Raw genomic sequence first — 17708 nt, 5'->3', positions numbered from 1 at the left:
CCCCAGAAATAAGCAAAGTTCCAGATGATCAGCCTCCCCCTCTTCCCCATGCATACGAGAGTATTAAACCACCAGCTGCAGAAACAAGTAAAGTTCCAAGTGATCAGCCTCCCCCTCTTCCACTTAAATCCCAAGAAACAAGCAAAGTTCCAGATGACCAACCTCCCCCTGTTCAACATGCATACAAGAGCCTTAAATCCCCAGAAACAAGCAAAGTTCCAAGCGATCAGCCTCCCCCTCTTCCCCTTAAAAAAGCAAAGAAAGTCCATGCTACCAAAAGTGAGAGCAACTCAGCAGATGGCTATGATAGTGTGCACATCTACCAAACCCTAACAAAACCTTAACAACAGCCTTAGGGTACAACTGGAAAACTTAGCATACCACCATCCCCTATAGATTTATGTGGCATTCCTAAGGCTAAACAGTTGTCTAACAGACTTTTAAAACCAACTTTAAGATTGACCAGGTTTAGGATTCCTTCAAATGAAATAGACATCCTATAAAGAATGAATGGACATCCAAACGACATCTAAAAACATGTTTATTGCCTAATGTCTTACAAAGTTTTAATATTGATTGATCTATTTGCAAATTATGCCTCTTGGGATAAATCTGATACAGTGTATAATGTAGTGTGCGTAGTCCAGTGGTTAGTGCGTGGCCCTGTCCCTGTAACTAGAAGCCGTGAGTTTGATTCCGGCTGTGTCGCTCACCCGAAATGCACGCTACAAGAAAGCGTTGCAGTCTTTAGGACGGGACGTTAAGCCGTGGTCCACTGTTTATTGTGCTTGTCAAAAAGAGCTAGGGGAATTTCCCCCGGTACAATGAACCTGTAAATACTGTACATTATAAGGTGCTTAGCGTCTTTCTTCTCTGTCATGACCAGTGGAAGACTAGCTCTACAGTGAGCTAAAACTGGATTGAGATCACTTTCCTTTTTCCTTTATTTATATGTGACAATAGTAAGACAAGATTCGTGGTATGAATGTAAACAAAGATGATGACAGAAAGTCAAAATCTATGTGAGCAAAAGGTTTATGTAGCCAATAGCCAATAAGGTTTCTACTTTAACTTTTCTGCTTTTCTCTTTAACAAGAAGAATTGTGCACAGCTTCTGATTTTTTTTCAATGTTGTAAGACACAAGATATTAAGAGTTCAACTTCAACCACAAGGGAAATGAGACTACCTTGTTACGTTTTGTGAGATTAATAGACAATCTTTAGCAGAACAGATGTTTCATTCTCTTTAACATGTGTGGTACAATGTAGTACAGTACATTTGCATTAGATGATTCATAGACTTCTGAGGAGTTTAATATTGTTTTGGAGGAATAACTACAAAATTTCAATAGTAAGTCCTGGCATCCTGTTAGGGACAATGTCCTAAATTCTATGAGTCAGAATAATGTGAATATCTTGACGATGTACCATAGTAAAGTACATGTACATGACTGACTAGAAAGATACACACTGACTATTTCATGTACTAATGTATGTTCTAGGTGGACCATACAAATGTATCTAGAGAGAAATCTTACTGATTTACATTTTTATTTATGAATTATATGATTAATATCATAATTTTTATCTAATAAGTCAGATAATATTGCTTAAGGATGATGGACCTTTATTTCATGTTACATGCATGTACATGTAAGAAACTTTCATGGAAAGTAATGGGAATCACTGAGGAGTTTGGAACCATTAATGTATATCTTTTCTATAGATCAATTGTATATATTTCCAAATTAGACAACATTCACCCTTAAGATGTAATACTGTAACAGCATCTGTACTATACCTATTATGTTTGTGAACTTGTTTGAAAAAAAGACCATATTGAACACAAAAATACATGGAAATGATATAAGTAAAAGTACCGTTGTATTATACACAACCCAGGATGTAACATTATAATCAAGAATATGGTAATCACTTTTAATGTGTTTTTAATGTGTAGCACATATCATAAAAAGAATAAGGGAATTTGTAGCTTTGTTAGCTTGGAATAATCAAATTTCATTTGAGTCCATGATGTACTTACTAATAGACACTAGTATATTAATGGAGGAAGATGTATTTTGATCTGAACATCTCCTTTCTTAGTCACCAATGAAGTTGTACATGTATTACTTTGAGACTGCTGCAAAAACTACATGTAGCATCATAAATGTGTAAAGGTCTGCAGTCCTACTATTTGACAAATCTGCCTAACTACATGCATGTATATACTGCACAAATGCGATGTACATGTGTATTCAGATCCATGTAAATCATATACAGTACATTATGTCATGTAACTGACAATGATTCCATCCGATCATTCAAGTTGTCTAAAGAACACAACGTAAATTTACAGGTATCTGAGGCTTTTAACACTTAAATATCATTGACATATTACTTGCTTCATTCTTTGATTTGAATACATATTCAAAGGTCAAAATATTCTGTATCGTGTCATGTTTGTGCTCCCTTTTTCTTGTACATCAAACCATGATATACGTGTAGCACTTATTAAGACCCATTCAGTACAGCCTAAAGGGGGAATTTAATCAATTAACAATTGACAAACAGCAACAACTTACAAAACAAAGAACCAAATGTAGCTGCTTTTGGGTTGAGTTCCTGACCACCCTCTGAAATTTCTAAACAGAAATGTTAGGCCAGCTACAGTGACAATATTCACTGTATAGGTATACTTCACTGATAAGGCCACAATGGTTTTGATTATATGGAACCCTGGGAACCCCAAAATTGATACTAGTGTGCGAATAAAAAAAGGCTTGGCTAAAAAGAAGTTGCCTTCATTATGAAATCTAAATGGTCTGGAAGGTTGAACAAATGACCAAATACAGTATTTAAAAACCTAACAATAGATTCTTTACTTTTTGTTTTCACATCTTCTTCTTTGACCTTAGAATTGATTACGACAATAGTATAATGCTTTCCAATATATACATTTTTCATCCACAGTATATATTTGCTCCTTTTGCAGCTGCTTTGTATGATTTACACTTGAAAACTTTTCTTTTTGGAAACAGCCGAAAATACCAATGTACGCACAGATGTCATCCATATACAATGTAATCAAATCAACATCGCCTAAATACAAAACAAAGGCATAAACACAAACCTGACCATCCCCTGAAATGTTAGGCCAACTACAGTGACAACATTCATTAAATTTTTACGTTTTCTTCACTGATAAATACAAAACAAGAAGGCACATGTCCACAAACCTTCCACTCCTCAGACTCCAGGATAGGCAGGATGTGATGGTTGATGACATCGATGGGGGAGATCTTCTTCACCCCCAGGGTGTTCAGCATCAGTCGGGCGTGGGAGTTCCCCACATCGTCCAGGAGGGACAGCAGGCCAGGGTGCACGGTGTTCAAGTCCCGTGCTAGCACTGATGTCACTCCCTTTACCTGGCCTATAGTGGGTAGGTGGGGGAAAACATGAACATACATGTCAGGAACTTTTTTTTTCTTATTCTATATCAAACTTTAGCTACTGTTTTGATTTATCTTCATTTCATAATTTTACTAAAATTCTATAGTATTTAGTCTGAAGCAACCTAACATTTAAAGAGTGTCCTATACAATAGATTAAGTCCAATAAAGGGCATGCTTATGTTGGTAAGACATCCAGGTAAACAATATTTGAAAACTCTTCAATCTCTGCATAAAATCCATAGACTTAACTTTTGGACAATTCAGGCATTTAAGGCAAGCAATGAAAATGACCAGCACAATGGTAATGCTATAAAATAACCTGAACAAAGAACATTTTCTCCTAGCACAGCATTGAAAAATTTCAACCCCAAATGAAGATATACAATCAATGGTTATGACAAAATTATGAACATGATTTTGGGCCAAAAATGATAATGGGCCCTTTTAGTACTAAATATCTCATGCACTATATCATACCAAAGTTAATGATCGCAATAGGAGTCGAAGAAGAAACATGATGAAAACAATATTTTCATTCCGTACCATACCTACGGCATGGTGGAGTGAAAATAGATATATAGCGGATCACAGACCTTCAGACAGTGGGAAGAAAATGGTGGGTCCGTTGGCGGAGGCAAAGCTGCCGCAGGAGAGTGGCAGGATGCAGATGTCCTGCAGTTGTTTCACCATCTCGTCCGAGCTGTTGTACTCCTGCTCCTGGGCACGGTGCACACACGCCAACCACTTAGCAACCTTTGCCACCATGAACAGGGATTCTGGAACAAATGAACGACAGATGATTTTCTGCATGAGCTACAATGAAGAAAAAGTTAGAAGTCAGCAAAACAGATAAGTTAGACTGAAACTGAAAGGATGTGCACATTTGACAAAATTGTTATAAACATTTCACTTCATAACATTAATTGATATGTGCAATAATGAAAGCAAATATTTGGAATTGGATACAGAAAAGTTTGTTTTACCACAGTTTCCTTTTCACAGCTATATCACAGATAGGTCACGCACACTGCACATTGCAAAATTTGTCATTTCAAAGCTAACCATATATGGTCATGTTTTTCTTGGCAAAAAAAATTCACCATGTTCCTAAACCATGACAGAATAACACCTTGAATACAAAACATATTATACACATGCTGGCAAGACAACATTCTTCTCTGCTTTGGAATGTGTAATGACAGAGACACATGACATTGTAGGAAGATGCAAATGACATTCAAGCAAGAACCCCACTGCTTACCTCCAGCCTCAGGTTGTTGCATGAAGGTAGTAGCCATGGCCTTCCCCACTTCTATCAGATGATTGGTTGACAGTTTCTGGATGCCCAGCACAGTGGAGAGTGCAGGGTACCTCTCCAGGACAGCAGCCACATCGCCATGGATATAGAACAGGTTCAGAGTGTTGCTAAGCAACTGGCTGTCAATCACATCTTTCACAAGAGGATCATGGGAAAGGATGGTCTCTGATGGCAGCTTCCAAGAAATTTGTCCTAGGGAAATAATATTTAGAAAACAGCAATTAAATTTAATACAAAGTTTGAAAATTCCTTTAAAGGGACATAATGTAGAAATTTGCCGCCAAATTTTCAAATGTTCTGAACTTGAACATCTCCATTCAGATTGACATTTGCAACTTATTTCTAACTTATCTGCGTCATTTTATCACATTTCTAGTGCTTATTAACAACGTCAAAGTAAGCTGCGACCAAATTCACTTACTTCCGGGTAGCCTACCGGAAGTAAGCCGACCGTAGATTTCCGAATCGACCGTTGCGGTCGCAGATCTTCGGAGCTTAGCGGGGACTTTCAACAAACTTCAGTAATGATTCGAGCGAACCACCGAACGCGTTCTAAAGCGCACTTTGGCTCGCCGGCGAGTTGAATAAAATGGCGGACAACTCAAGCGGCGGAGGGAAGTGCGCATATTTCAAGACATCCTCACGGCTCAACAAAGTTGTAGTCATATGTTGTAAATATTGCTGTGCAGTGTAATAAGATAGACTCAACTCATTATGTAGAGAAATGACCGAAAACAGTAACTTTAATTTTACAGTATGTCCCTTTAGATTGTCAAATTGTACCTGGCAAAACATAGGCACTCCCATATATTTTTAGCTCCAAACCTCAGTTTTAGAAGTGAGGTCTCTTTCCCTATCCTCAAAATTGCAGTTACTAGAAGTTCCATGGTGCTGAAATGCCATCCACTGAATTATAAAATGCTCTCTTACTCATAGACACTTACTGACATAGCTTTACTGATGTCCTTTGCCTCAATATTGAATTTAGAAATGTAACTGGAAACAATCTTTTGCTAAACTTTAAGCAGTGGTGAGAAGCCCGTAGCCTCACCATCCTCTGCCTGGACAGGCATGAAGGCCTGTGCCTTGATGTGCTGCACAATCTGCATGGCCACAGGCTTGAAGAAATCCAGTATCTCATCAGGCATGGGCACAAACTGTAGGAACCTGCACACTGCCTCCACACCACTCACTCCCTCCAGGTTCTACAGGACAAACAAACAAATAAACAAAATGGAAGTCCTGTGTTCAGTGAGATTCACACCTTGAGCACATTGAAAAAAATCACTCCACTTATCGAAAAACATAGGGCTCCTTCCTGTTGCGAATGGATCATACTTACAATTGGGGTACCTTGTGTATGGGCCATAATGATTATCGTCATGACCATGGGTACTAACAGAAGAAGAAAAATAATAATCCAAGAAGCTGAATATGGGTATTTTTTAAAGCCAAGAATTCATGATTTATTCTATAACATAAGTGGTGCACAACAGTTCAATGCACGATTCTAAAATAGCTATTTCATCATTCCAATTTAAGGTGGGTGGATCTTTGTATATTGTCTAATTACCACCTTTGAATATTAGATGATGCAGAAAACTCTAAATTGTGTGTAATACACTGTACTTTATTGATGTAAGTGCCATTACAATATTACTGATTAAAATGGCAAATTAGAATTTACGCACTACTACCAAAAAAAACTTTACATGATTTTAATTTTTTCTAATGAAAGGACATTTCATCAACATCTTATAAAAATGATAATAGAGACCTTGAATGACTGCAGGGCCTGGGCAAACAGCCCGGGCACCTCTCCCCGCAGCCACTGGTTCCACGGGCTGTCTCTGTCTACGTCTTCACGGGATGAGGGGATGTCAAAGTCACCTGAAGGGGCAGTCAGAAAACTATGTCAGAATCGTTCAAAATACAGTCAAAGTCACCTGAAAGGACAGTCAGAAAACTATGTCAGAATTTACTACAGTAAACTATTGTGCTAAAACATATCAATGGCAATAATATAATAGTAAAAACTGCACAGGTACAGCATCACCAGTTTCATCCAGCTTGCACATCTAAAGGGTTATTCTGTCATTACTTCACAGACCTGATCTAAATTATATCTAGGGTATTGCCTTTTAAAGGAAAGAAGTATGCATGTATTACATAATGCAAGAGGCTATCTAGGTAGGACATTAGCAGAACATTCTACCTTTCTAACAGTATACTGTCAGTCTAGTAACAGTTATGGATGTGCACAGAAATACATTTCAAAGTTAGAATCAGTGTTTAAATAAAAGCTACCACAGATTTGATAGGTTCTCAAAATATGTACACGTAATTTGTTTTCAGACATTGCAGGACTAGAAATGAATTCTCATATATGAAACTACAGGACTTATGAAGTTTCCTGACCTTGTACAATGAACCTGAAGCCATAGCTCCTGAGAGGTAGGAAGGCAAACACAGGCTGTTTGTCTGGGAGACCGGGCTGCTGGTAGGACTGCTCTCTCACAGACTCTAGCAGGAAGGCCAGGGCAAGTTCTGTGCTCTCTACTCCGTCTTTACTCACCTAGACATCGAGAAATATTACAAACTATTTTAAAAAAACATGTATCATAACAAAACACAAATCATAAAGTTCTCTTCTAAAGAATATCATTCATGTGAAACTGCTTACATTGGCCAAAATGGCTGCATAAAATATCTAATTCCACAATCCCATGATATGAATTTTGAGTATACAAGTATACATGATGAAAACAAGGTAGAAACACACTGTCAGAAACAGTATCTTAAATTGCTAAGAATGTCATACATTTTTCAAAACTGGCTTCAACTCCATAATGCTGGTTTGGTCACAGATGCCAAAAGTTATCAATGATGATATAAATGATTATAACAAGTCCTCAATAAGATCCCTCCTTACTTTCTTTGCATCCAGGAGTTTCTTGACGACCAGCCATCGCTCCAAACCCCCAGAATGATGAATCTCAATGACATTGTCCTTGACATCAAGCCGTTCCATACAGTGGCACCTGCCCTCCATCTGTAGGGAGATGATGCAAGACTTATAATGCAACAACATCATTAAATTTACTCCAGAGATTGTTCTTCTTTTTATCCAGTCATGGTTCCATAAAGTGATGTTGAATGTGAGAAGAAAATATCAAAATCTGTTGTGTTTACCTGTAGAAGTGACACTGTTGGGGTAGCCATGTCATTGTAAGTGAAAGTACATGTAGTTGTGGAGGTGACACTAGTGTGGTAGGCTTAATTGGTTAATCATTCTTCGTGAGCACAGGAATAAAAGATTTGTTGACTGTGACACCATGCTTTGTCACTTTGATTCTTGTTACAACATTTATGTTATCTATTCTGAAAACTTCTTGTTTTTCCTTGCCCATATTGTTTTGTTTTCTTCTGATTTCATATAAGATTTGGAGTCTGCAGAAGAGTCATCCAAAATCCAAACTAAGGGATATATGATTCAGTGTCACTGACAAAAGATAGTGGATACTATCTGTTAAGTATGACTGTTTCCAATATCATATCATAAGTTGCTGGAGTAACTGTTTTTTGGCAAAAGAGATAATACTGTATGGATCCTAAAAGTTCTTCTTACAAAAGTAGAGTCAACAAACTTGGATTCTGCATGATTTTTTTCTTTACCTTATCAATGATGGTGATGTTCCTGAGCTTGTGGAGGAATAGCAGCAGGGAAGGCTGGATGTCATGGAAACGGTTGGCAAGGGAACGGGAAAGCTGAAGGTCAGGCTTCAGAGGTAAGTCAATTCTAGTCTCCCAGCTGCAAGAAAAACAGCAGTTTTTCTACATTGTCTAATATCCAAACTGAAGTCCTACATCAGTTATTGAATTGAGACCTTGTAATTTGGCTTCTTTAGTGTGCACAAACATTATACTGACAGTCACATATAATCATGTTGATAGATACAAAATACCATGAACAAAAGGGGACTTTTCCTTTTCTTTTTGTTCTTTATTATCTTACACATACAAAGTGACAATAAGTTTTATGAACAGAATATTGTATCGTATCTTTCTGAGTATTTGTAATTCTTTGATGTGGCTTTTTTTTCTGCAATTTATGTGTCAGTTCATTTCCTCATCACAATTAACATGTTTCTACGTACTTTGTGGTGGTTGTAACTTTCTCTGTGCCTTCGATACCATCAGCAGCCAGCTGGAAGCCGTGGTCCTGTAGCCAATGGGGAAGGATGTAGCCCATGGGATCACTGCTGGCGTCAAAACAGATGTGGTACCCGCGGGAATGGACCTCGGGCTTGTCCGACACTCGGAAAACTGACTTGAAGCCAATGCCTTTGTGACCTAGATGAGTAGGAAAGTACAGAGAATAGATAGTAACTGTTAATGTAAGGTAAGGGTACATACATGCAAGGTGATGTTTTATGCATCTAATTTCTGCAATCAGAACTAGACTAAAGAAGCAGCTATGCTGTAAGGAATACTTTTTGTACTATTACTTTAAATTTACTCTCAATTCTTAGTGATGATAACTCAGCCTTTTTTAAGTCAGTTTGTTTTTTCATAACCTATAATACTGATAAGACTAGTGTGCTGATATCGTGCTTTCCTGTGAATAGTATAGGAGTTGCTCTTGTGACTCATTTGCAACAGTGGCATCAAAAAAATGCAAAAAAAACAACAGTTAGATAATCAATAGAAAGCAACAGTTAACACTCCTAACTCACCAATATAACCAAACTTGTGTTTGCCCTTTGTGCTGTTGCCCACATCACACAGAGCCCGAATGTTGGCCTCCTGGAACCCTGACTCATTATTCAGCACAGTCACCTTCTCCCTCTCCACAACAAACACAAGGGTGGCAGACACATCTGAGGAAAAACAGGTTGTTACTGATAGTATTTCTCAGGAAAAACATGTAGTATATATGATGCTCTATTTTGTACTTTATGTAATAGTTGTTGCCATACTTTGTATCATGTACAATTGTCATGCAATAAAGTTCTTCTTAAGTTCTTCTTCTATGATGGTTAGGATACTTCGCTCAAAATAATTGATGTCCTGGGTTTGAATACTTGAGCAATTTTAAGAGACCTCCACACTTATCAATAAGGTCCATCACTGTGTCAGACGGGGGATTTTATATAGCTGTACATTGCCGTGACTCGTAAAGCCAAACAAATTTCACTATATGGCAGACATCCTTATAAGACTGTCACAATACAGTGTGAAAAGAAATGAACTCAGCTGACTTACTGTTAGGGTATTTAAGAGCAATATCTTTCCAGTCCCACAACAACTACATGTGGACTGGATGAAAGTGACTGTCTGAAGTTGAAGTACAAGAATCATGGTGGTAATGCTAGTTCACCTTTCATTATTGCCTGGTAACCCTTATCCGTTGTATTTAACCCCAGGGTATTTCGGGATATCAAGTCCACGGACTATGGTCTCAAACTGCATTGTATTGGAAAAAAAAAGGAATTTGAAGCCACCGTCCATCAACGTGATATCCCTAAATATCCTGTTTTTAGGTACAACAGATATGTAGGTTATCCCGCGAAGAGTTACAGAAACTTGTTGACTTGCATCTACATCTATAAAAAAATCACCTGCTTCGTATTCATTGTCATCAGCATTCTGCACCAGCTCCAGGACAAAGTGTGTGTCCTTGGTGTACAGCTCCTTGGACAGGCGCTCCAGACCTCGCCCGATCCGCTTCTTGTGTCTCTCCACAAGGTCCTCCCCCTTCTTCTCAAGCTTCAGTCCCACCCCAAACTCATTCCTGCGGATGTCCTCTACCACTTTCCAACAGGCCTGTTTGTTTGGAGACATACAGAGGGGGATCAAAATCTATTCATACAAGAGAGATAATATACATGTGTGCCCCTTGTATGAATAGCTTTCGATCTAAAAAAAACCTGACAACTGAAGAAGTTAACACAATAACCTTCTGCTTTAATGGAAAATGTCAATAAGACTGACAAAGTTGATTTATCATACAATAAAAGAAGTTAAAAATAGACTTCTGCTAGTAATTTGGACTTATATTTCACGCCATCTATTTTACAAATTCATTCTTGTTTTGAAGTCAACCGGTTCAAAAGTATGACGGCTTGTGCCCTTATTCCCCTGAAGTAAATACATCTTACAATATCATCAAGACAGATGATGTGCATTTCTCATACAATGAAAGAAGGTAGAAGTCTTTAAGTCTTGCAATATGAACCTTTGTAGCCGGGTCCATATCTGGTATGTCTTGGCTTGTTGAAGCTCCACTCTCCTCTTCTGAAGCTGACTCAGACTCAGATGACTCCTCTGATTCTCCTTCCTCCGCCTCCTCCTTCTGTTCCTTTCCCTCCATCCCATCTTTGACTTCAGCACCACTCTCCTGCATCTTTACTTCCTCTGTGTTAGTGGTAGGTTTTTCTGGAGGTACAAATGTACACAATATATTAAATATTTTACCATTTTTACTCTTTGGTAAGTTGTGCACTGCCACTAAGACACTTAATGTATTAAGCTAAATTTGAGGCAATAGTGTTCACATCATTCACTACCTATAATAATTCAGTTAAAATATAACTGTTTTCCTGTCTAATCAATTAAAAGAAGTTGACATGCACCTTGAAGACTGTCCTTCTCCTGGTCTTTTTCATCCTCCTCTGAGTCACTTTCTTCCTCACTGGAACTTTCCTCTTCTTTTTCTTTATCCTGTTCCTCCTCATCCTGCTTCTCCATCTTTTTCTCCTTCTCATCTTCTTCCTCCTCCTCCTCTGTTTCTTCCTGCTCCTCCATACTTGTCACTGATGACTCATCAAAATCTTCATCAGGTGACTGGACAAACAGATTTACTGGCTGAGATCACTACTTTTTCATTTTTTTAAAGGCTTTAAATATTGCATATCGATAGATTGTTCTGTCACACAGACATTTTTCATAAGGAGGGGAACGGGTACGGATAATAACTTTTTAAAGAATCATAAACCATAACAGTACAACAAACAAATATATAAATCTAAGCATATATCATTCTCCCATAGTCGTGCCAGACAGCAAACCTGCATCTGCTGGGGCCGTCTTACACGTGACATGCAGTTCTTGTCCTTGTGGGTCTTAGTGTACCAGTAGACAAGTTCACCTTAAAAAAGCTCATTAAGGAACTTAAAATCTTTAACTTTACCCTGCAGTGCTAAGGATACCAACAGATTGATTATTACTATTATCTGAGATGTAAGACTGAGATTTGACCCATCTGTAGGACTTTGACCTTACCTTAACCTTGACAGGTTTGACCTCCCTCCTGCGCACATCCTGCTGCCACTCCCCGACCCCTAGCAGCAGCCCCAGGATGTGCAGCTTGCTGTGCTGCTCGTCTGTTCCACAGGCTCGCAGCAACAGGGACTTTGACGTGGTCATTCCAACAACTCTTCCCAGTGGCTCGAGAAACACCTGTGAGCGAACCCAAAAAATTTTTTCTCCATAAAATTTTACAGCATTTAACTTCCTGTTATCTCCATGAAAAATGTAGGTACTATTTTGGATGTGTCTGTATATGTCTGTCTGTCTGTCTGTCTGTCTGTGTGTGTTTGTGTAAAACTTTGTTTCCGGATATTTGTGGTCACATAACATTAGAACGTTTGGATGGATTGTAATAGGGACAAAAGTCAAAGTCAAAGACTGGAAAGATGAAGGTCAAGGTCAATTTTGTTGAATTATGCAGATTAGGCATGAAAGGAGTCGTCTTTGCATAGCAGTGTTCCTGGGTTCGATTCCTCTGACATGCCATCAATGATGTGCCCTAGGAGCTTAACACAACTTACCTCATCCACTCAGGTGTAAAAATGGGTACCTGACTTTGGTTGGGGAGGTTAAAAAAAGTTGTCCTAGACACAGTAGAAAATGAGCACTGACCCGACAGAATCAGAAAGACCTACAACCCACTGTGGCTGGATGAGTTGTATAAGGGTTGACCATCTGGATAGCACTAACCTGATTGGCCAAGGTTTGGCAAAGGACTGTGGGAACTCTGACCAGACAACCCAGCACAAACTCCACAGCCTTGTTCCCAGCTGTCCCATGATCTGAAGTGGGTGCACCTGAAAAGGATAACAGAATACTACATGAACAAGTGTTCAGAGACCTCATACCTGCATAAAACATTCAGTTTTTTTGTAAATTTCTTGTCTGATCTTGTCACAGAATGGCGTGCCAAATCTGCGCAAGAATCCGGCGCGCAAGAATCCGGCACGCAAGAATCTGGCACGCAAGAATAAACACAGACAGAGGTGAACTAGCATTACAGACTTTCTCTACATAATGCAAACTTACATACAGTTGTAATAGTTTAATACCCAGTATTTAGTACATTTCACAGTATATACCTGGTGCTCCATGGCCCCCATCTACCACCAAACAGCTCAGAGCTGCCTCCATGTGATTGGCCAGCAGAGCAAGAGGAGCATGACTAACACCACTGCTGGTCATCACTATGGAAACCAGGTGCCCTGCAGTGTTGATGACATCACCGTTCCCAGCATGCTCTGCAAAGGTCTCTGGAGTGGCCCGTGTCGTAGTTCGCAAAAGAACCCCCGGTGCCACCTCAAGGGCACCAAGGTCATTGAACACTCGAAGATCTGGGCCTGGATGCAAAAGTGACAATATTATTCGACTTTTGACACCCACAAGCAAATCGAAGATAAAAACTAGTGCGTACATGTCCATTGTGCCAAAGATTTACTTTGACCGCACATACAAATGTAGCTATTCATTTCTCTATTAGTATAACACATTTGTCACTATATATCATATAAAACATATATTCAGTGTTTTTTGGCTACCTTGTCCCCCCACAGACCTGGATGTCAAGGGAATAGGTAGGTACATGTACGTAGGTAGGTCACTGTTTTACTTTATTTGAGAAATCCTTGAAAATGAGAGAAAATGATTAGATCTTGAACAAAGTTTTGCCTACTGTTTTTACAATGTTAGAATCATAACAAAGAATAATAGCCAAGACTACCAACATAGAATGATGAACTTTCATACTATATCACAAAATAGAATGACACCAGGGTTGATTCCAGTTTAATTTTTTTTCCATCCCACTCATTGTTTTGGAGCCCATGTTGTTGATTTTCCTGGTAAAATATGTCATTTTATGCTTATGAAAGTACATTTTCAACAGTTTCATGACATTTTTGGGGACAGATGGGGTAGAATTATTTTCCATCCCAACAAGTACATTTCTGTCCCAGGACGGGTCCTGTAGACAACCCTGATCTACACACAGTCTAGAAGTCTCACCAGGAGTAATGACAGTCTCCGAGTTCCTCTCTATGAAGGCCCTGAGGTCCCCATGTTGGGGCTGGAACACCAGCGACCAGTGGGTCCACTTCTCCAGGTCTGCCAGCAGGGGTGCACTCAGCAGACACATCAGGGCCTGGTCTGCCGTCCGGCTACCCAGCAGTCCTACTGTCTTCTGACTGGAGGGAAAGCTGCCAGGAAAAATGATAAAGAATTGTACTTGTAGTGCAGAGTTCAAGCCAGCATCCGTCCTTCCATCCTTTGACGGAATTTGGCCACTGGGGATGGACAAAAATTTTGACCATTCTGTCCTCTGTGATAGACAAAAATCGTCATATAAAGATATTAATTGAACCAAGCTGAATCTACCAGCAAAATTTGCCCTCAAAGTAAAGGAAATAGGCTTTCATACGGTCTAGATTTCAACATTCCTCCCCCCCCCCCCCCCCCCCCAGGATCGTCACACCTTCGACAGGATTTCTAGATAAAAAATCCAGGGGACAGAAAACAATTCAGGCTGGCTACGACACTATACTGGTGTCATTGATAAGTCTACCTTCATCCCTCACATAAAATTCAGCATCCTGGCTCAAATGTGTACCAAATGGTCATTAAAAGGAGACAACTGCACATCTTAACACAATGTAAACAATTACACAGAAACCACTAGGCCGAAGTTGGGTCGAGTTTGATATATTTTAGGTCCAAGCTATACATTTTGGTGTCCAAGCTATACATTGCTAGTTTTAGCAGGTGACTGGTTTGTTTTCCTGTGAAAATGGCCAATATCTCACATTATTTTTGACTGGAAAATACTTTTTCCCCTAAAACATATTAGAATTTGAGAGATTGACTACACTAGAGGGGTAACCTTGAAGCCATAGTACCATTATACATATATATAGTATCTGGTATTTTTTTTGGCTTTAGTATTAGCCTGTGGAAGAGGCAGAATTATTCTAATGGGAGACACTTGAGGATGATGAACTTGGTGAACCCTATTACTTTCCTGATGTCTCCAAACTAAGGTAGTCTTATGTTGGAATAAAAATGAGATGGACATACCCTGAAGGTGATAAAAGCTTTTAACAGGAAATTGCTGGATAATTGTGGATAAGAGTGGATATGTTTTGGCCTGTATGGAAGGGTAGTATAATTATGGATGATTGACCTGTGGCGCCAGGGTACTTAAATTAAAATTGACATGAACATATTCAGTTCTTGGAATCCATTCTTCTGTACCCTGCAATTTGGCAAGTTTGAAATCTGCAATTTGCACAGAAAACTCTCATTTAAGCAAGCTGCTGTAATAATTGTCACATAATGCACTTTACAGAGTGTTGAATAAAGTCTATGACTCTTTGATGCTTAAAAGTATATTTTCAAACACATTATAAGGACAATGTGGAACTGTAATTCTCAACAGCCAACTACCAATGCAGGCTTCAGTACACTTTAATTGCTACTTATATTGTGATTCATAACTATTCACCCCAAACTTTTCATCGTACAAAATCTAAAGCCACTTTAAGTTCTAACTGTACCGTTAATCACAGTCTTTTATCAGAAAATTGCAGATGGCAATTGGTTATTTGACCCCGGAGGTTGGAGTGCAAGGATTTTTGTAATCTGGCAACTTCCCGCCCATAGTTTGCATTTGAATGTAGAGCTTTCACAACACAAAACATTTGCAAAATTCCTATTCAATCACAGTCTTCCATATTTGGAGGTCTCCCAAGTCATAAGATACATCTTTTAAAGAACTATTCTAGAAGGATGAATATCATTCTTCAGACCACAGGACTGGTGGAACATGAAGGGGTTGGCTACAGGAGCAAGTCTCAGCAAGCAGAAGAACAGAAAAAAAGGACAGAGCCGACAAAACCATCCGTCTACAATTCTTGTACATCAGTGCTGCTGACCGTTGAGTGTGGAGAACACAAGTAGACCGACAGACTGCCCATACGGCTACTACAAGCTACGGGACTGACTGAGTGAGTGAGTGCTGAAAGTTAACATACATCAAGGACTAAGGTGCAGTCTTCTGGGCAAATCAAAAGGTTGAGCAATCTTTGACTAGGCCAGGGTCTTCTTGGATGGAATAGGAGACACCCATAGGGTTTATAACCACACCTGAGCGGAGACAACCACATCATGACAAACAACAGCTCTGCTGCCATGGTGGGACGCAATGAGACGGAGTTCGCGGATCCATTCCAGTGTTACACATGGCAAGTACTGAACCAACAAATGTCCTACCACCAAGCCGTCTCCGCCTGTTCCTGGTACGAAGATGTTACCTTCAGTACGGTGGTGACTGTCCTTTATGTGCTTGTTGGTATTTCACTTGTATCTGTAATGGGCTTGTGCTATGGGGAATTATAAGTAAAAAGCAACTCCACAAGCCTATGTATCAGTATGTAGCCAACCTTGCTGTTACTGACTTCTTGGCAGGAGTGATGATTCTCTGGCATGTCCACAGCAGTGTAGATCATTACAAACCGTACAATTTGCTAGCATTGAAAACTCTAAGTTTGCACTCACAGGCAATGTCAGCATCCGCTCTGAACTTGCTTGCTTTAGACAGATTTGTTGCGGTAAAATACCCAATATTCTACCGCAATCAGTCTACCCGTGCCATGCGTAATGCAGGTGTAGCTATTGTGTGTTCCTGGGTTGTCCTTACTCTGTTTATATGTGCACCTCTGATGGGGTGGAACTGTCTGGAGGAGCCATACTTGAGACATGGAAACTGCATAGGAATCATACCAATGGGGACAGTTATAGCTAATTCATGCCTCATAATCCTTCTAATTGGAATGCTGCTTGCCTTAAACATTGTCGTTTATAAAGCCTTAAAGGAACGGCAAACAATGAAAGAGAGGAAACAGAGAGAACGCCTGCATCCAAGGGATGCCGGTGATAAAAAAGAAAAAGGGAGACGGGAAAATCCCTCTTCTTCACAAGACAAAACAACCACCAATGATTCAAGTAACTCAAGGAACAATGATCGTACTTCAGCAACAGGGTCTGCAAAGCAACAATCTGCAAGTCAAGATGAACTTAAGAAGACATTATATGAACAATCCAGTATACACAAGGCTCGCACAGTCATGATTTTTGCCATTGTTGCCATTGTATTCTGGCTGCTGGCTCTGATGGTGATGTCTGTCAAGTGGTTTTTACAAAAAGCATACCCAGAAAAAAACCTGCACCGACAAGTTATGCCATGGGCGGTCTGGGCTTTCTGTTTGAATTCAGTGGTGAACCCCCTTGCAGGTATCAGCCGGCTAGCTGATCTGAGGCAGGCTATAGGTGAGCAGCTACAGATGTGTACGCTACGGCTGCCTTGCTCGTGTAAGTGTCGGACAGAAAATCCACAGGAGAGTTTGCAAACGAGAGCAGGCGAGCACAAGAAGCAAAGTGACAAGACGTTGGATATTGAGCTGGGCGCAAACGTGACCACAGAACCCACTGTGCATGGTCCTCACCGACGTTTCATGGAAACTGAGGTGTAGAAAGATGACTCAACTTTGGATGCAGAAAAGCAAACAACAGTAACAAAGCATTTTCATTGGTAAAGGTAATGGCAACTTTATTTGCAACTATTTCTTTGTTGT

The 17708-nt window shown here is 39.6% G+C and overlaps 1 protein-coding gene across 3 annotated transcripts in view; it reads right to left on the bottom strand.

Moving 5' to 3' along the window:
* Nucleotides 1-17708, bottom strand: part of LOC118425523 (protein NO VEIN-like) — a 54265-nt gene that overhangs the window by 25533 nt on the left and 11024 nt on the right. For all 3 annotated transcript variants that reach the window (XM_035834416.1, XM_035834417.1, XM_035834418.1), the window contains 17 exons: nt 14089-14279; nt 13167-13424; nt 12775-12881; nt 12058-12234; nt 11409-11619; nt 11012-11211; nt 10395-10599; nt 9510-9653; nt 8931-9126; nt 8449-8584; nt 7706-7825; nt 7192-7348; nt 6551-6663; nt 5825-5978; nt 4717-4965; nt 4049-4231; nt 3240-3433 (listed from right to left, as the gene is read on the bottom strand). In XM_035834416.1, the coding sequence (XP_035690309.1) occupies nt 3240-3433; nt 4049-4231; nt 4717-4965; nt 5825-5978; nt 6551-6663; nt 7192-7348; nt 7706-7825; nt 8449-8584; nt 8931-9126; nt 9510-9653; nt 10395-10599; nt 11012-11211; nt 11409-11619; nt 12058-12234; nt 12775-12881; nt 13167-13424; nt 14089-14279 (2995 nt within the window). The remainder of the gene's footprint in view (nt 1-3239; nt 3434-4048; nt 4232-4716; nt 4966-5824; nt 5979-6550; nt 6664-7191; nt 7349-7705; nt 7826-8448; nt 8585-8930; nt 9127-9509; nt 9654-10394; nt 10600-11011; nt 11212-11408; nt 11620-12057; nt 12235-12774; nt 12882-13166; nt 13425-14088; nt 14280-17708) is intronic.

This window comes from Branchiostoma floridae, chromosome 11 (assembly GCF_000003815.2).
Source record: "Branchiostoma floridae strain S238N-H82 chromosome 11, Bfl_VNyyK, whole genome shotgun sequence".
In the NCBI taxonomy this organism is placed as follows: Eukaryota; Metazoa; Chordata; class Leptocardii; order Amphioxiformes; family Branchiostomatidae; genus Branchiostoma; species Branchiostoma floridae.
This window is presented reverse-complemented; position numbering and strand designations above follow the sequence as displayed.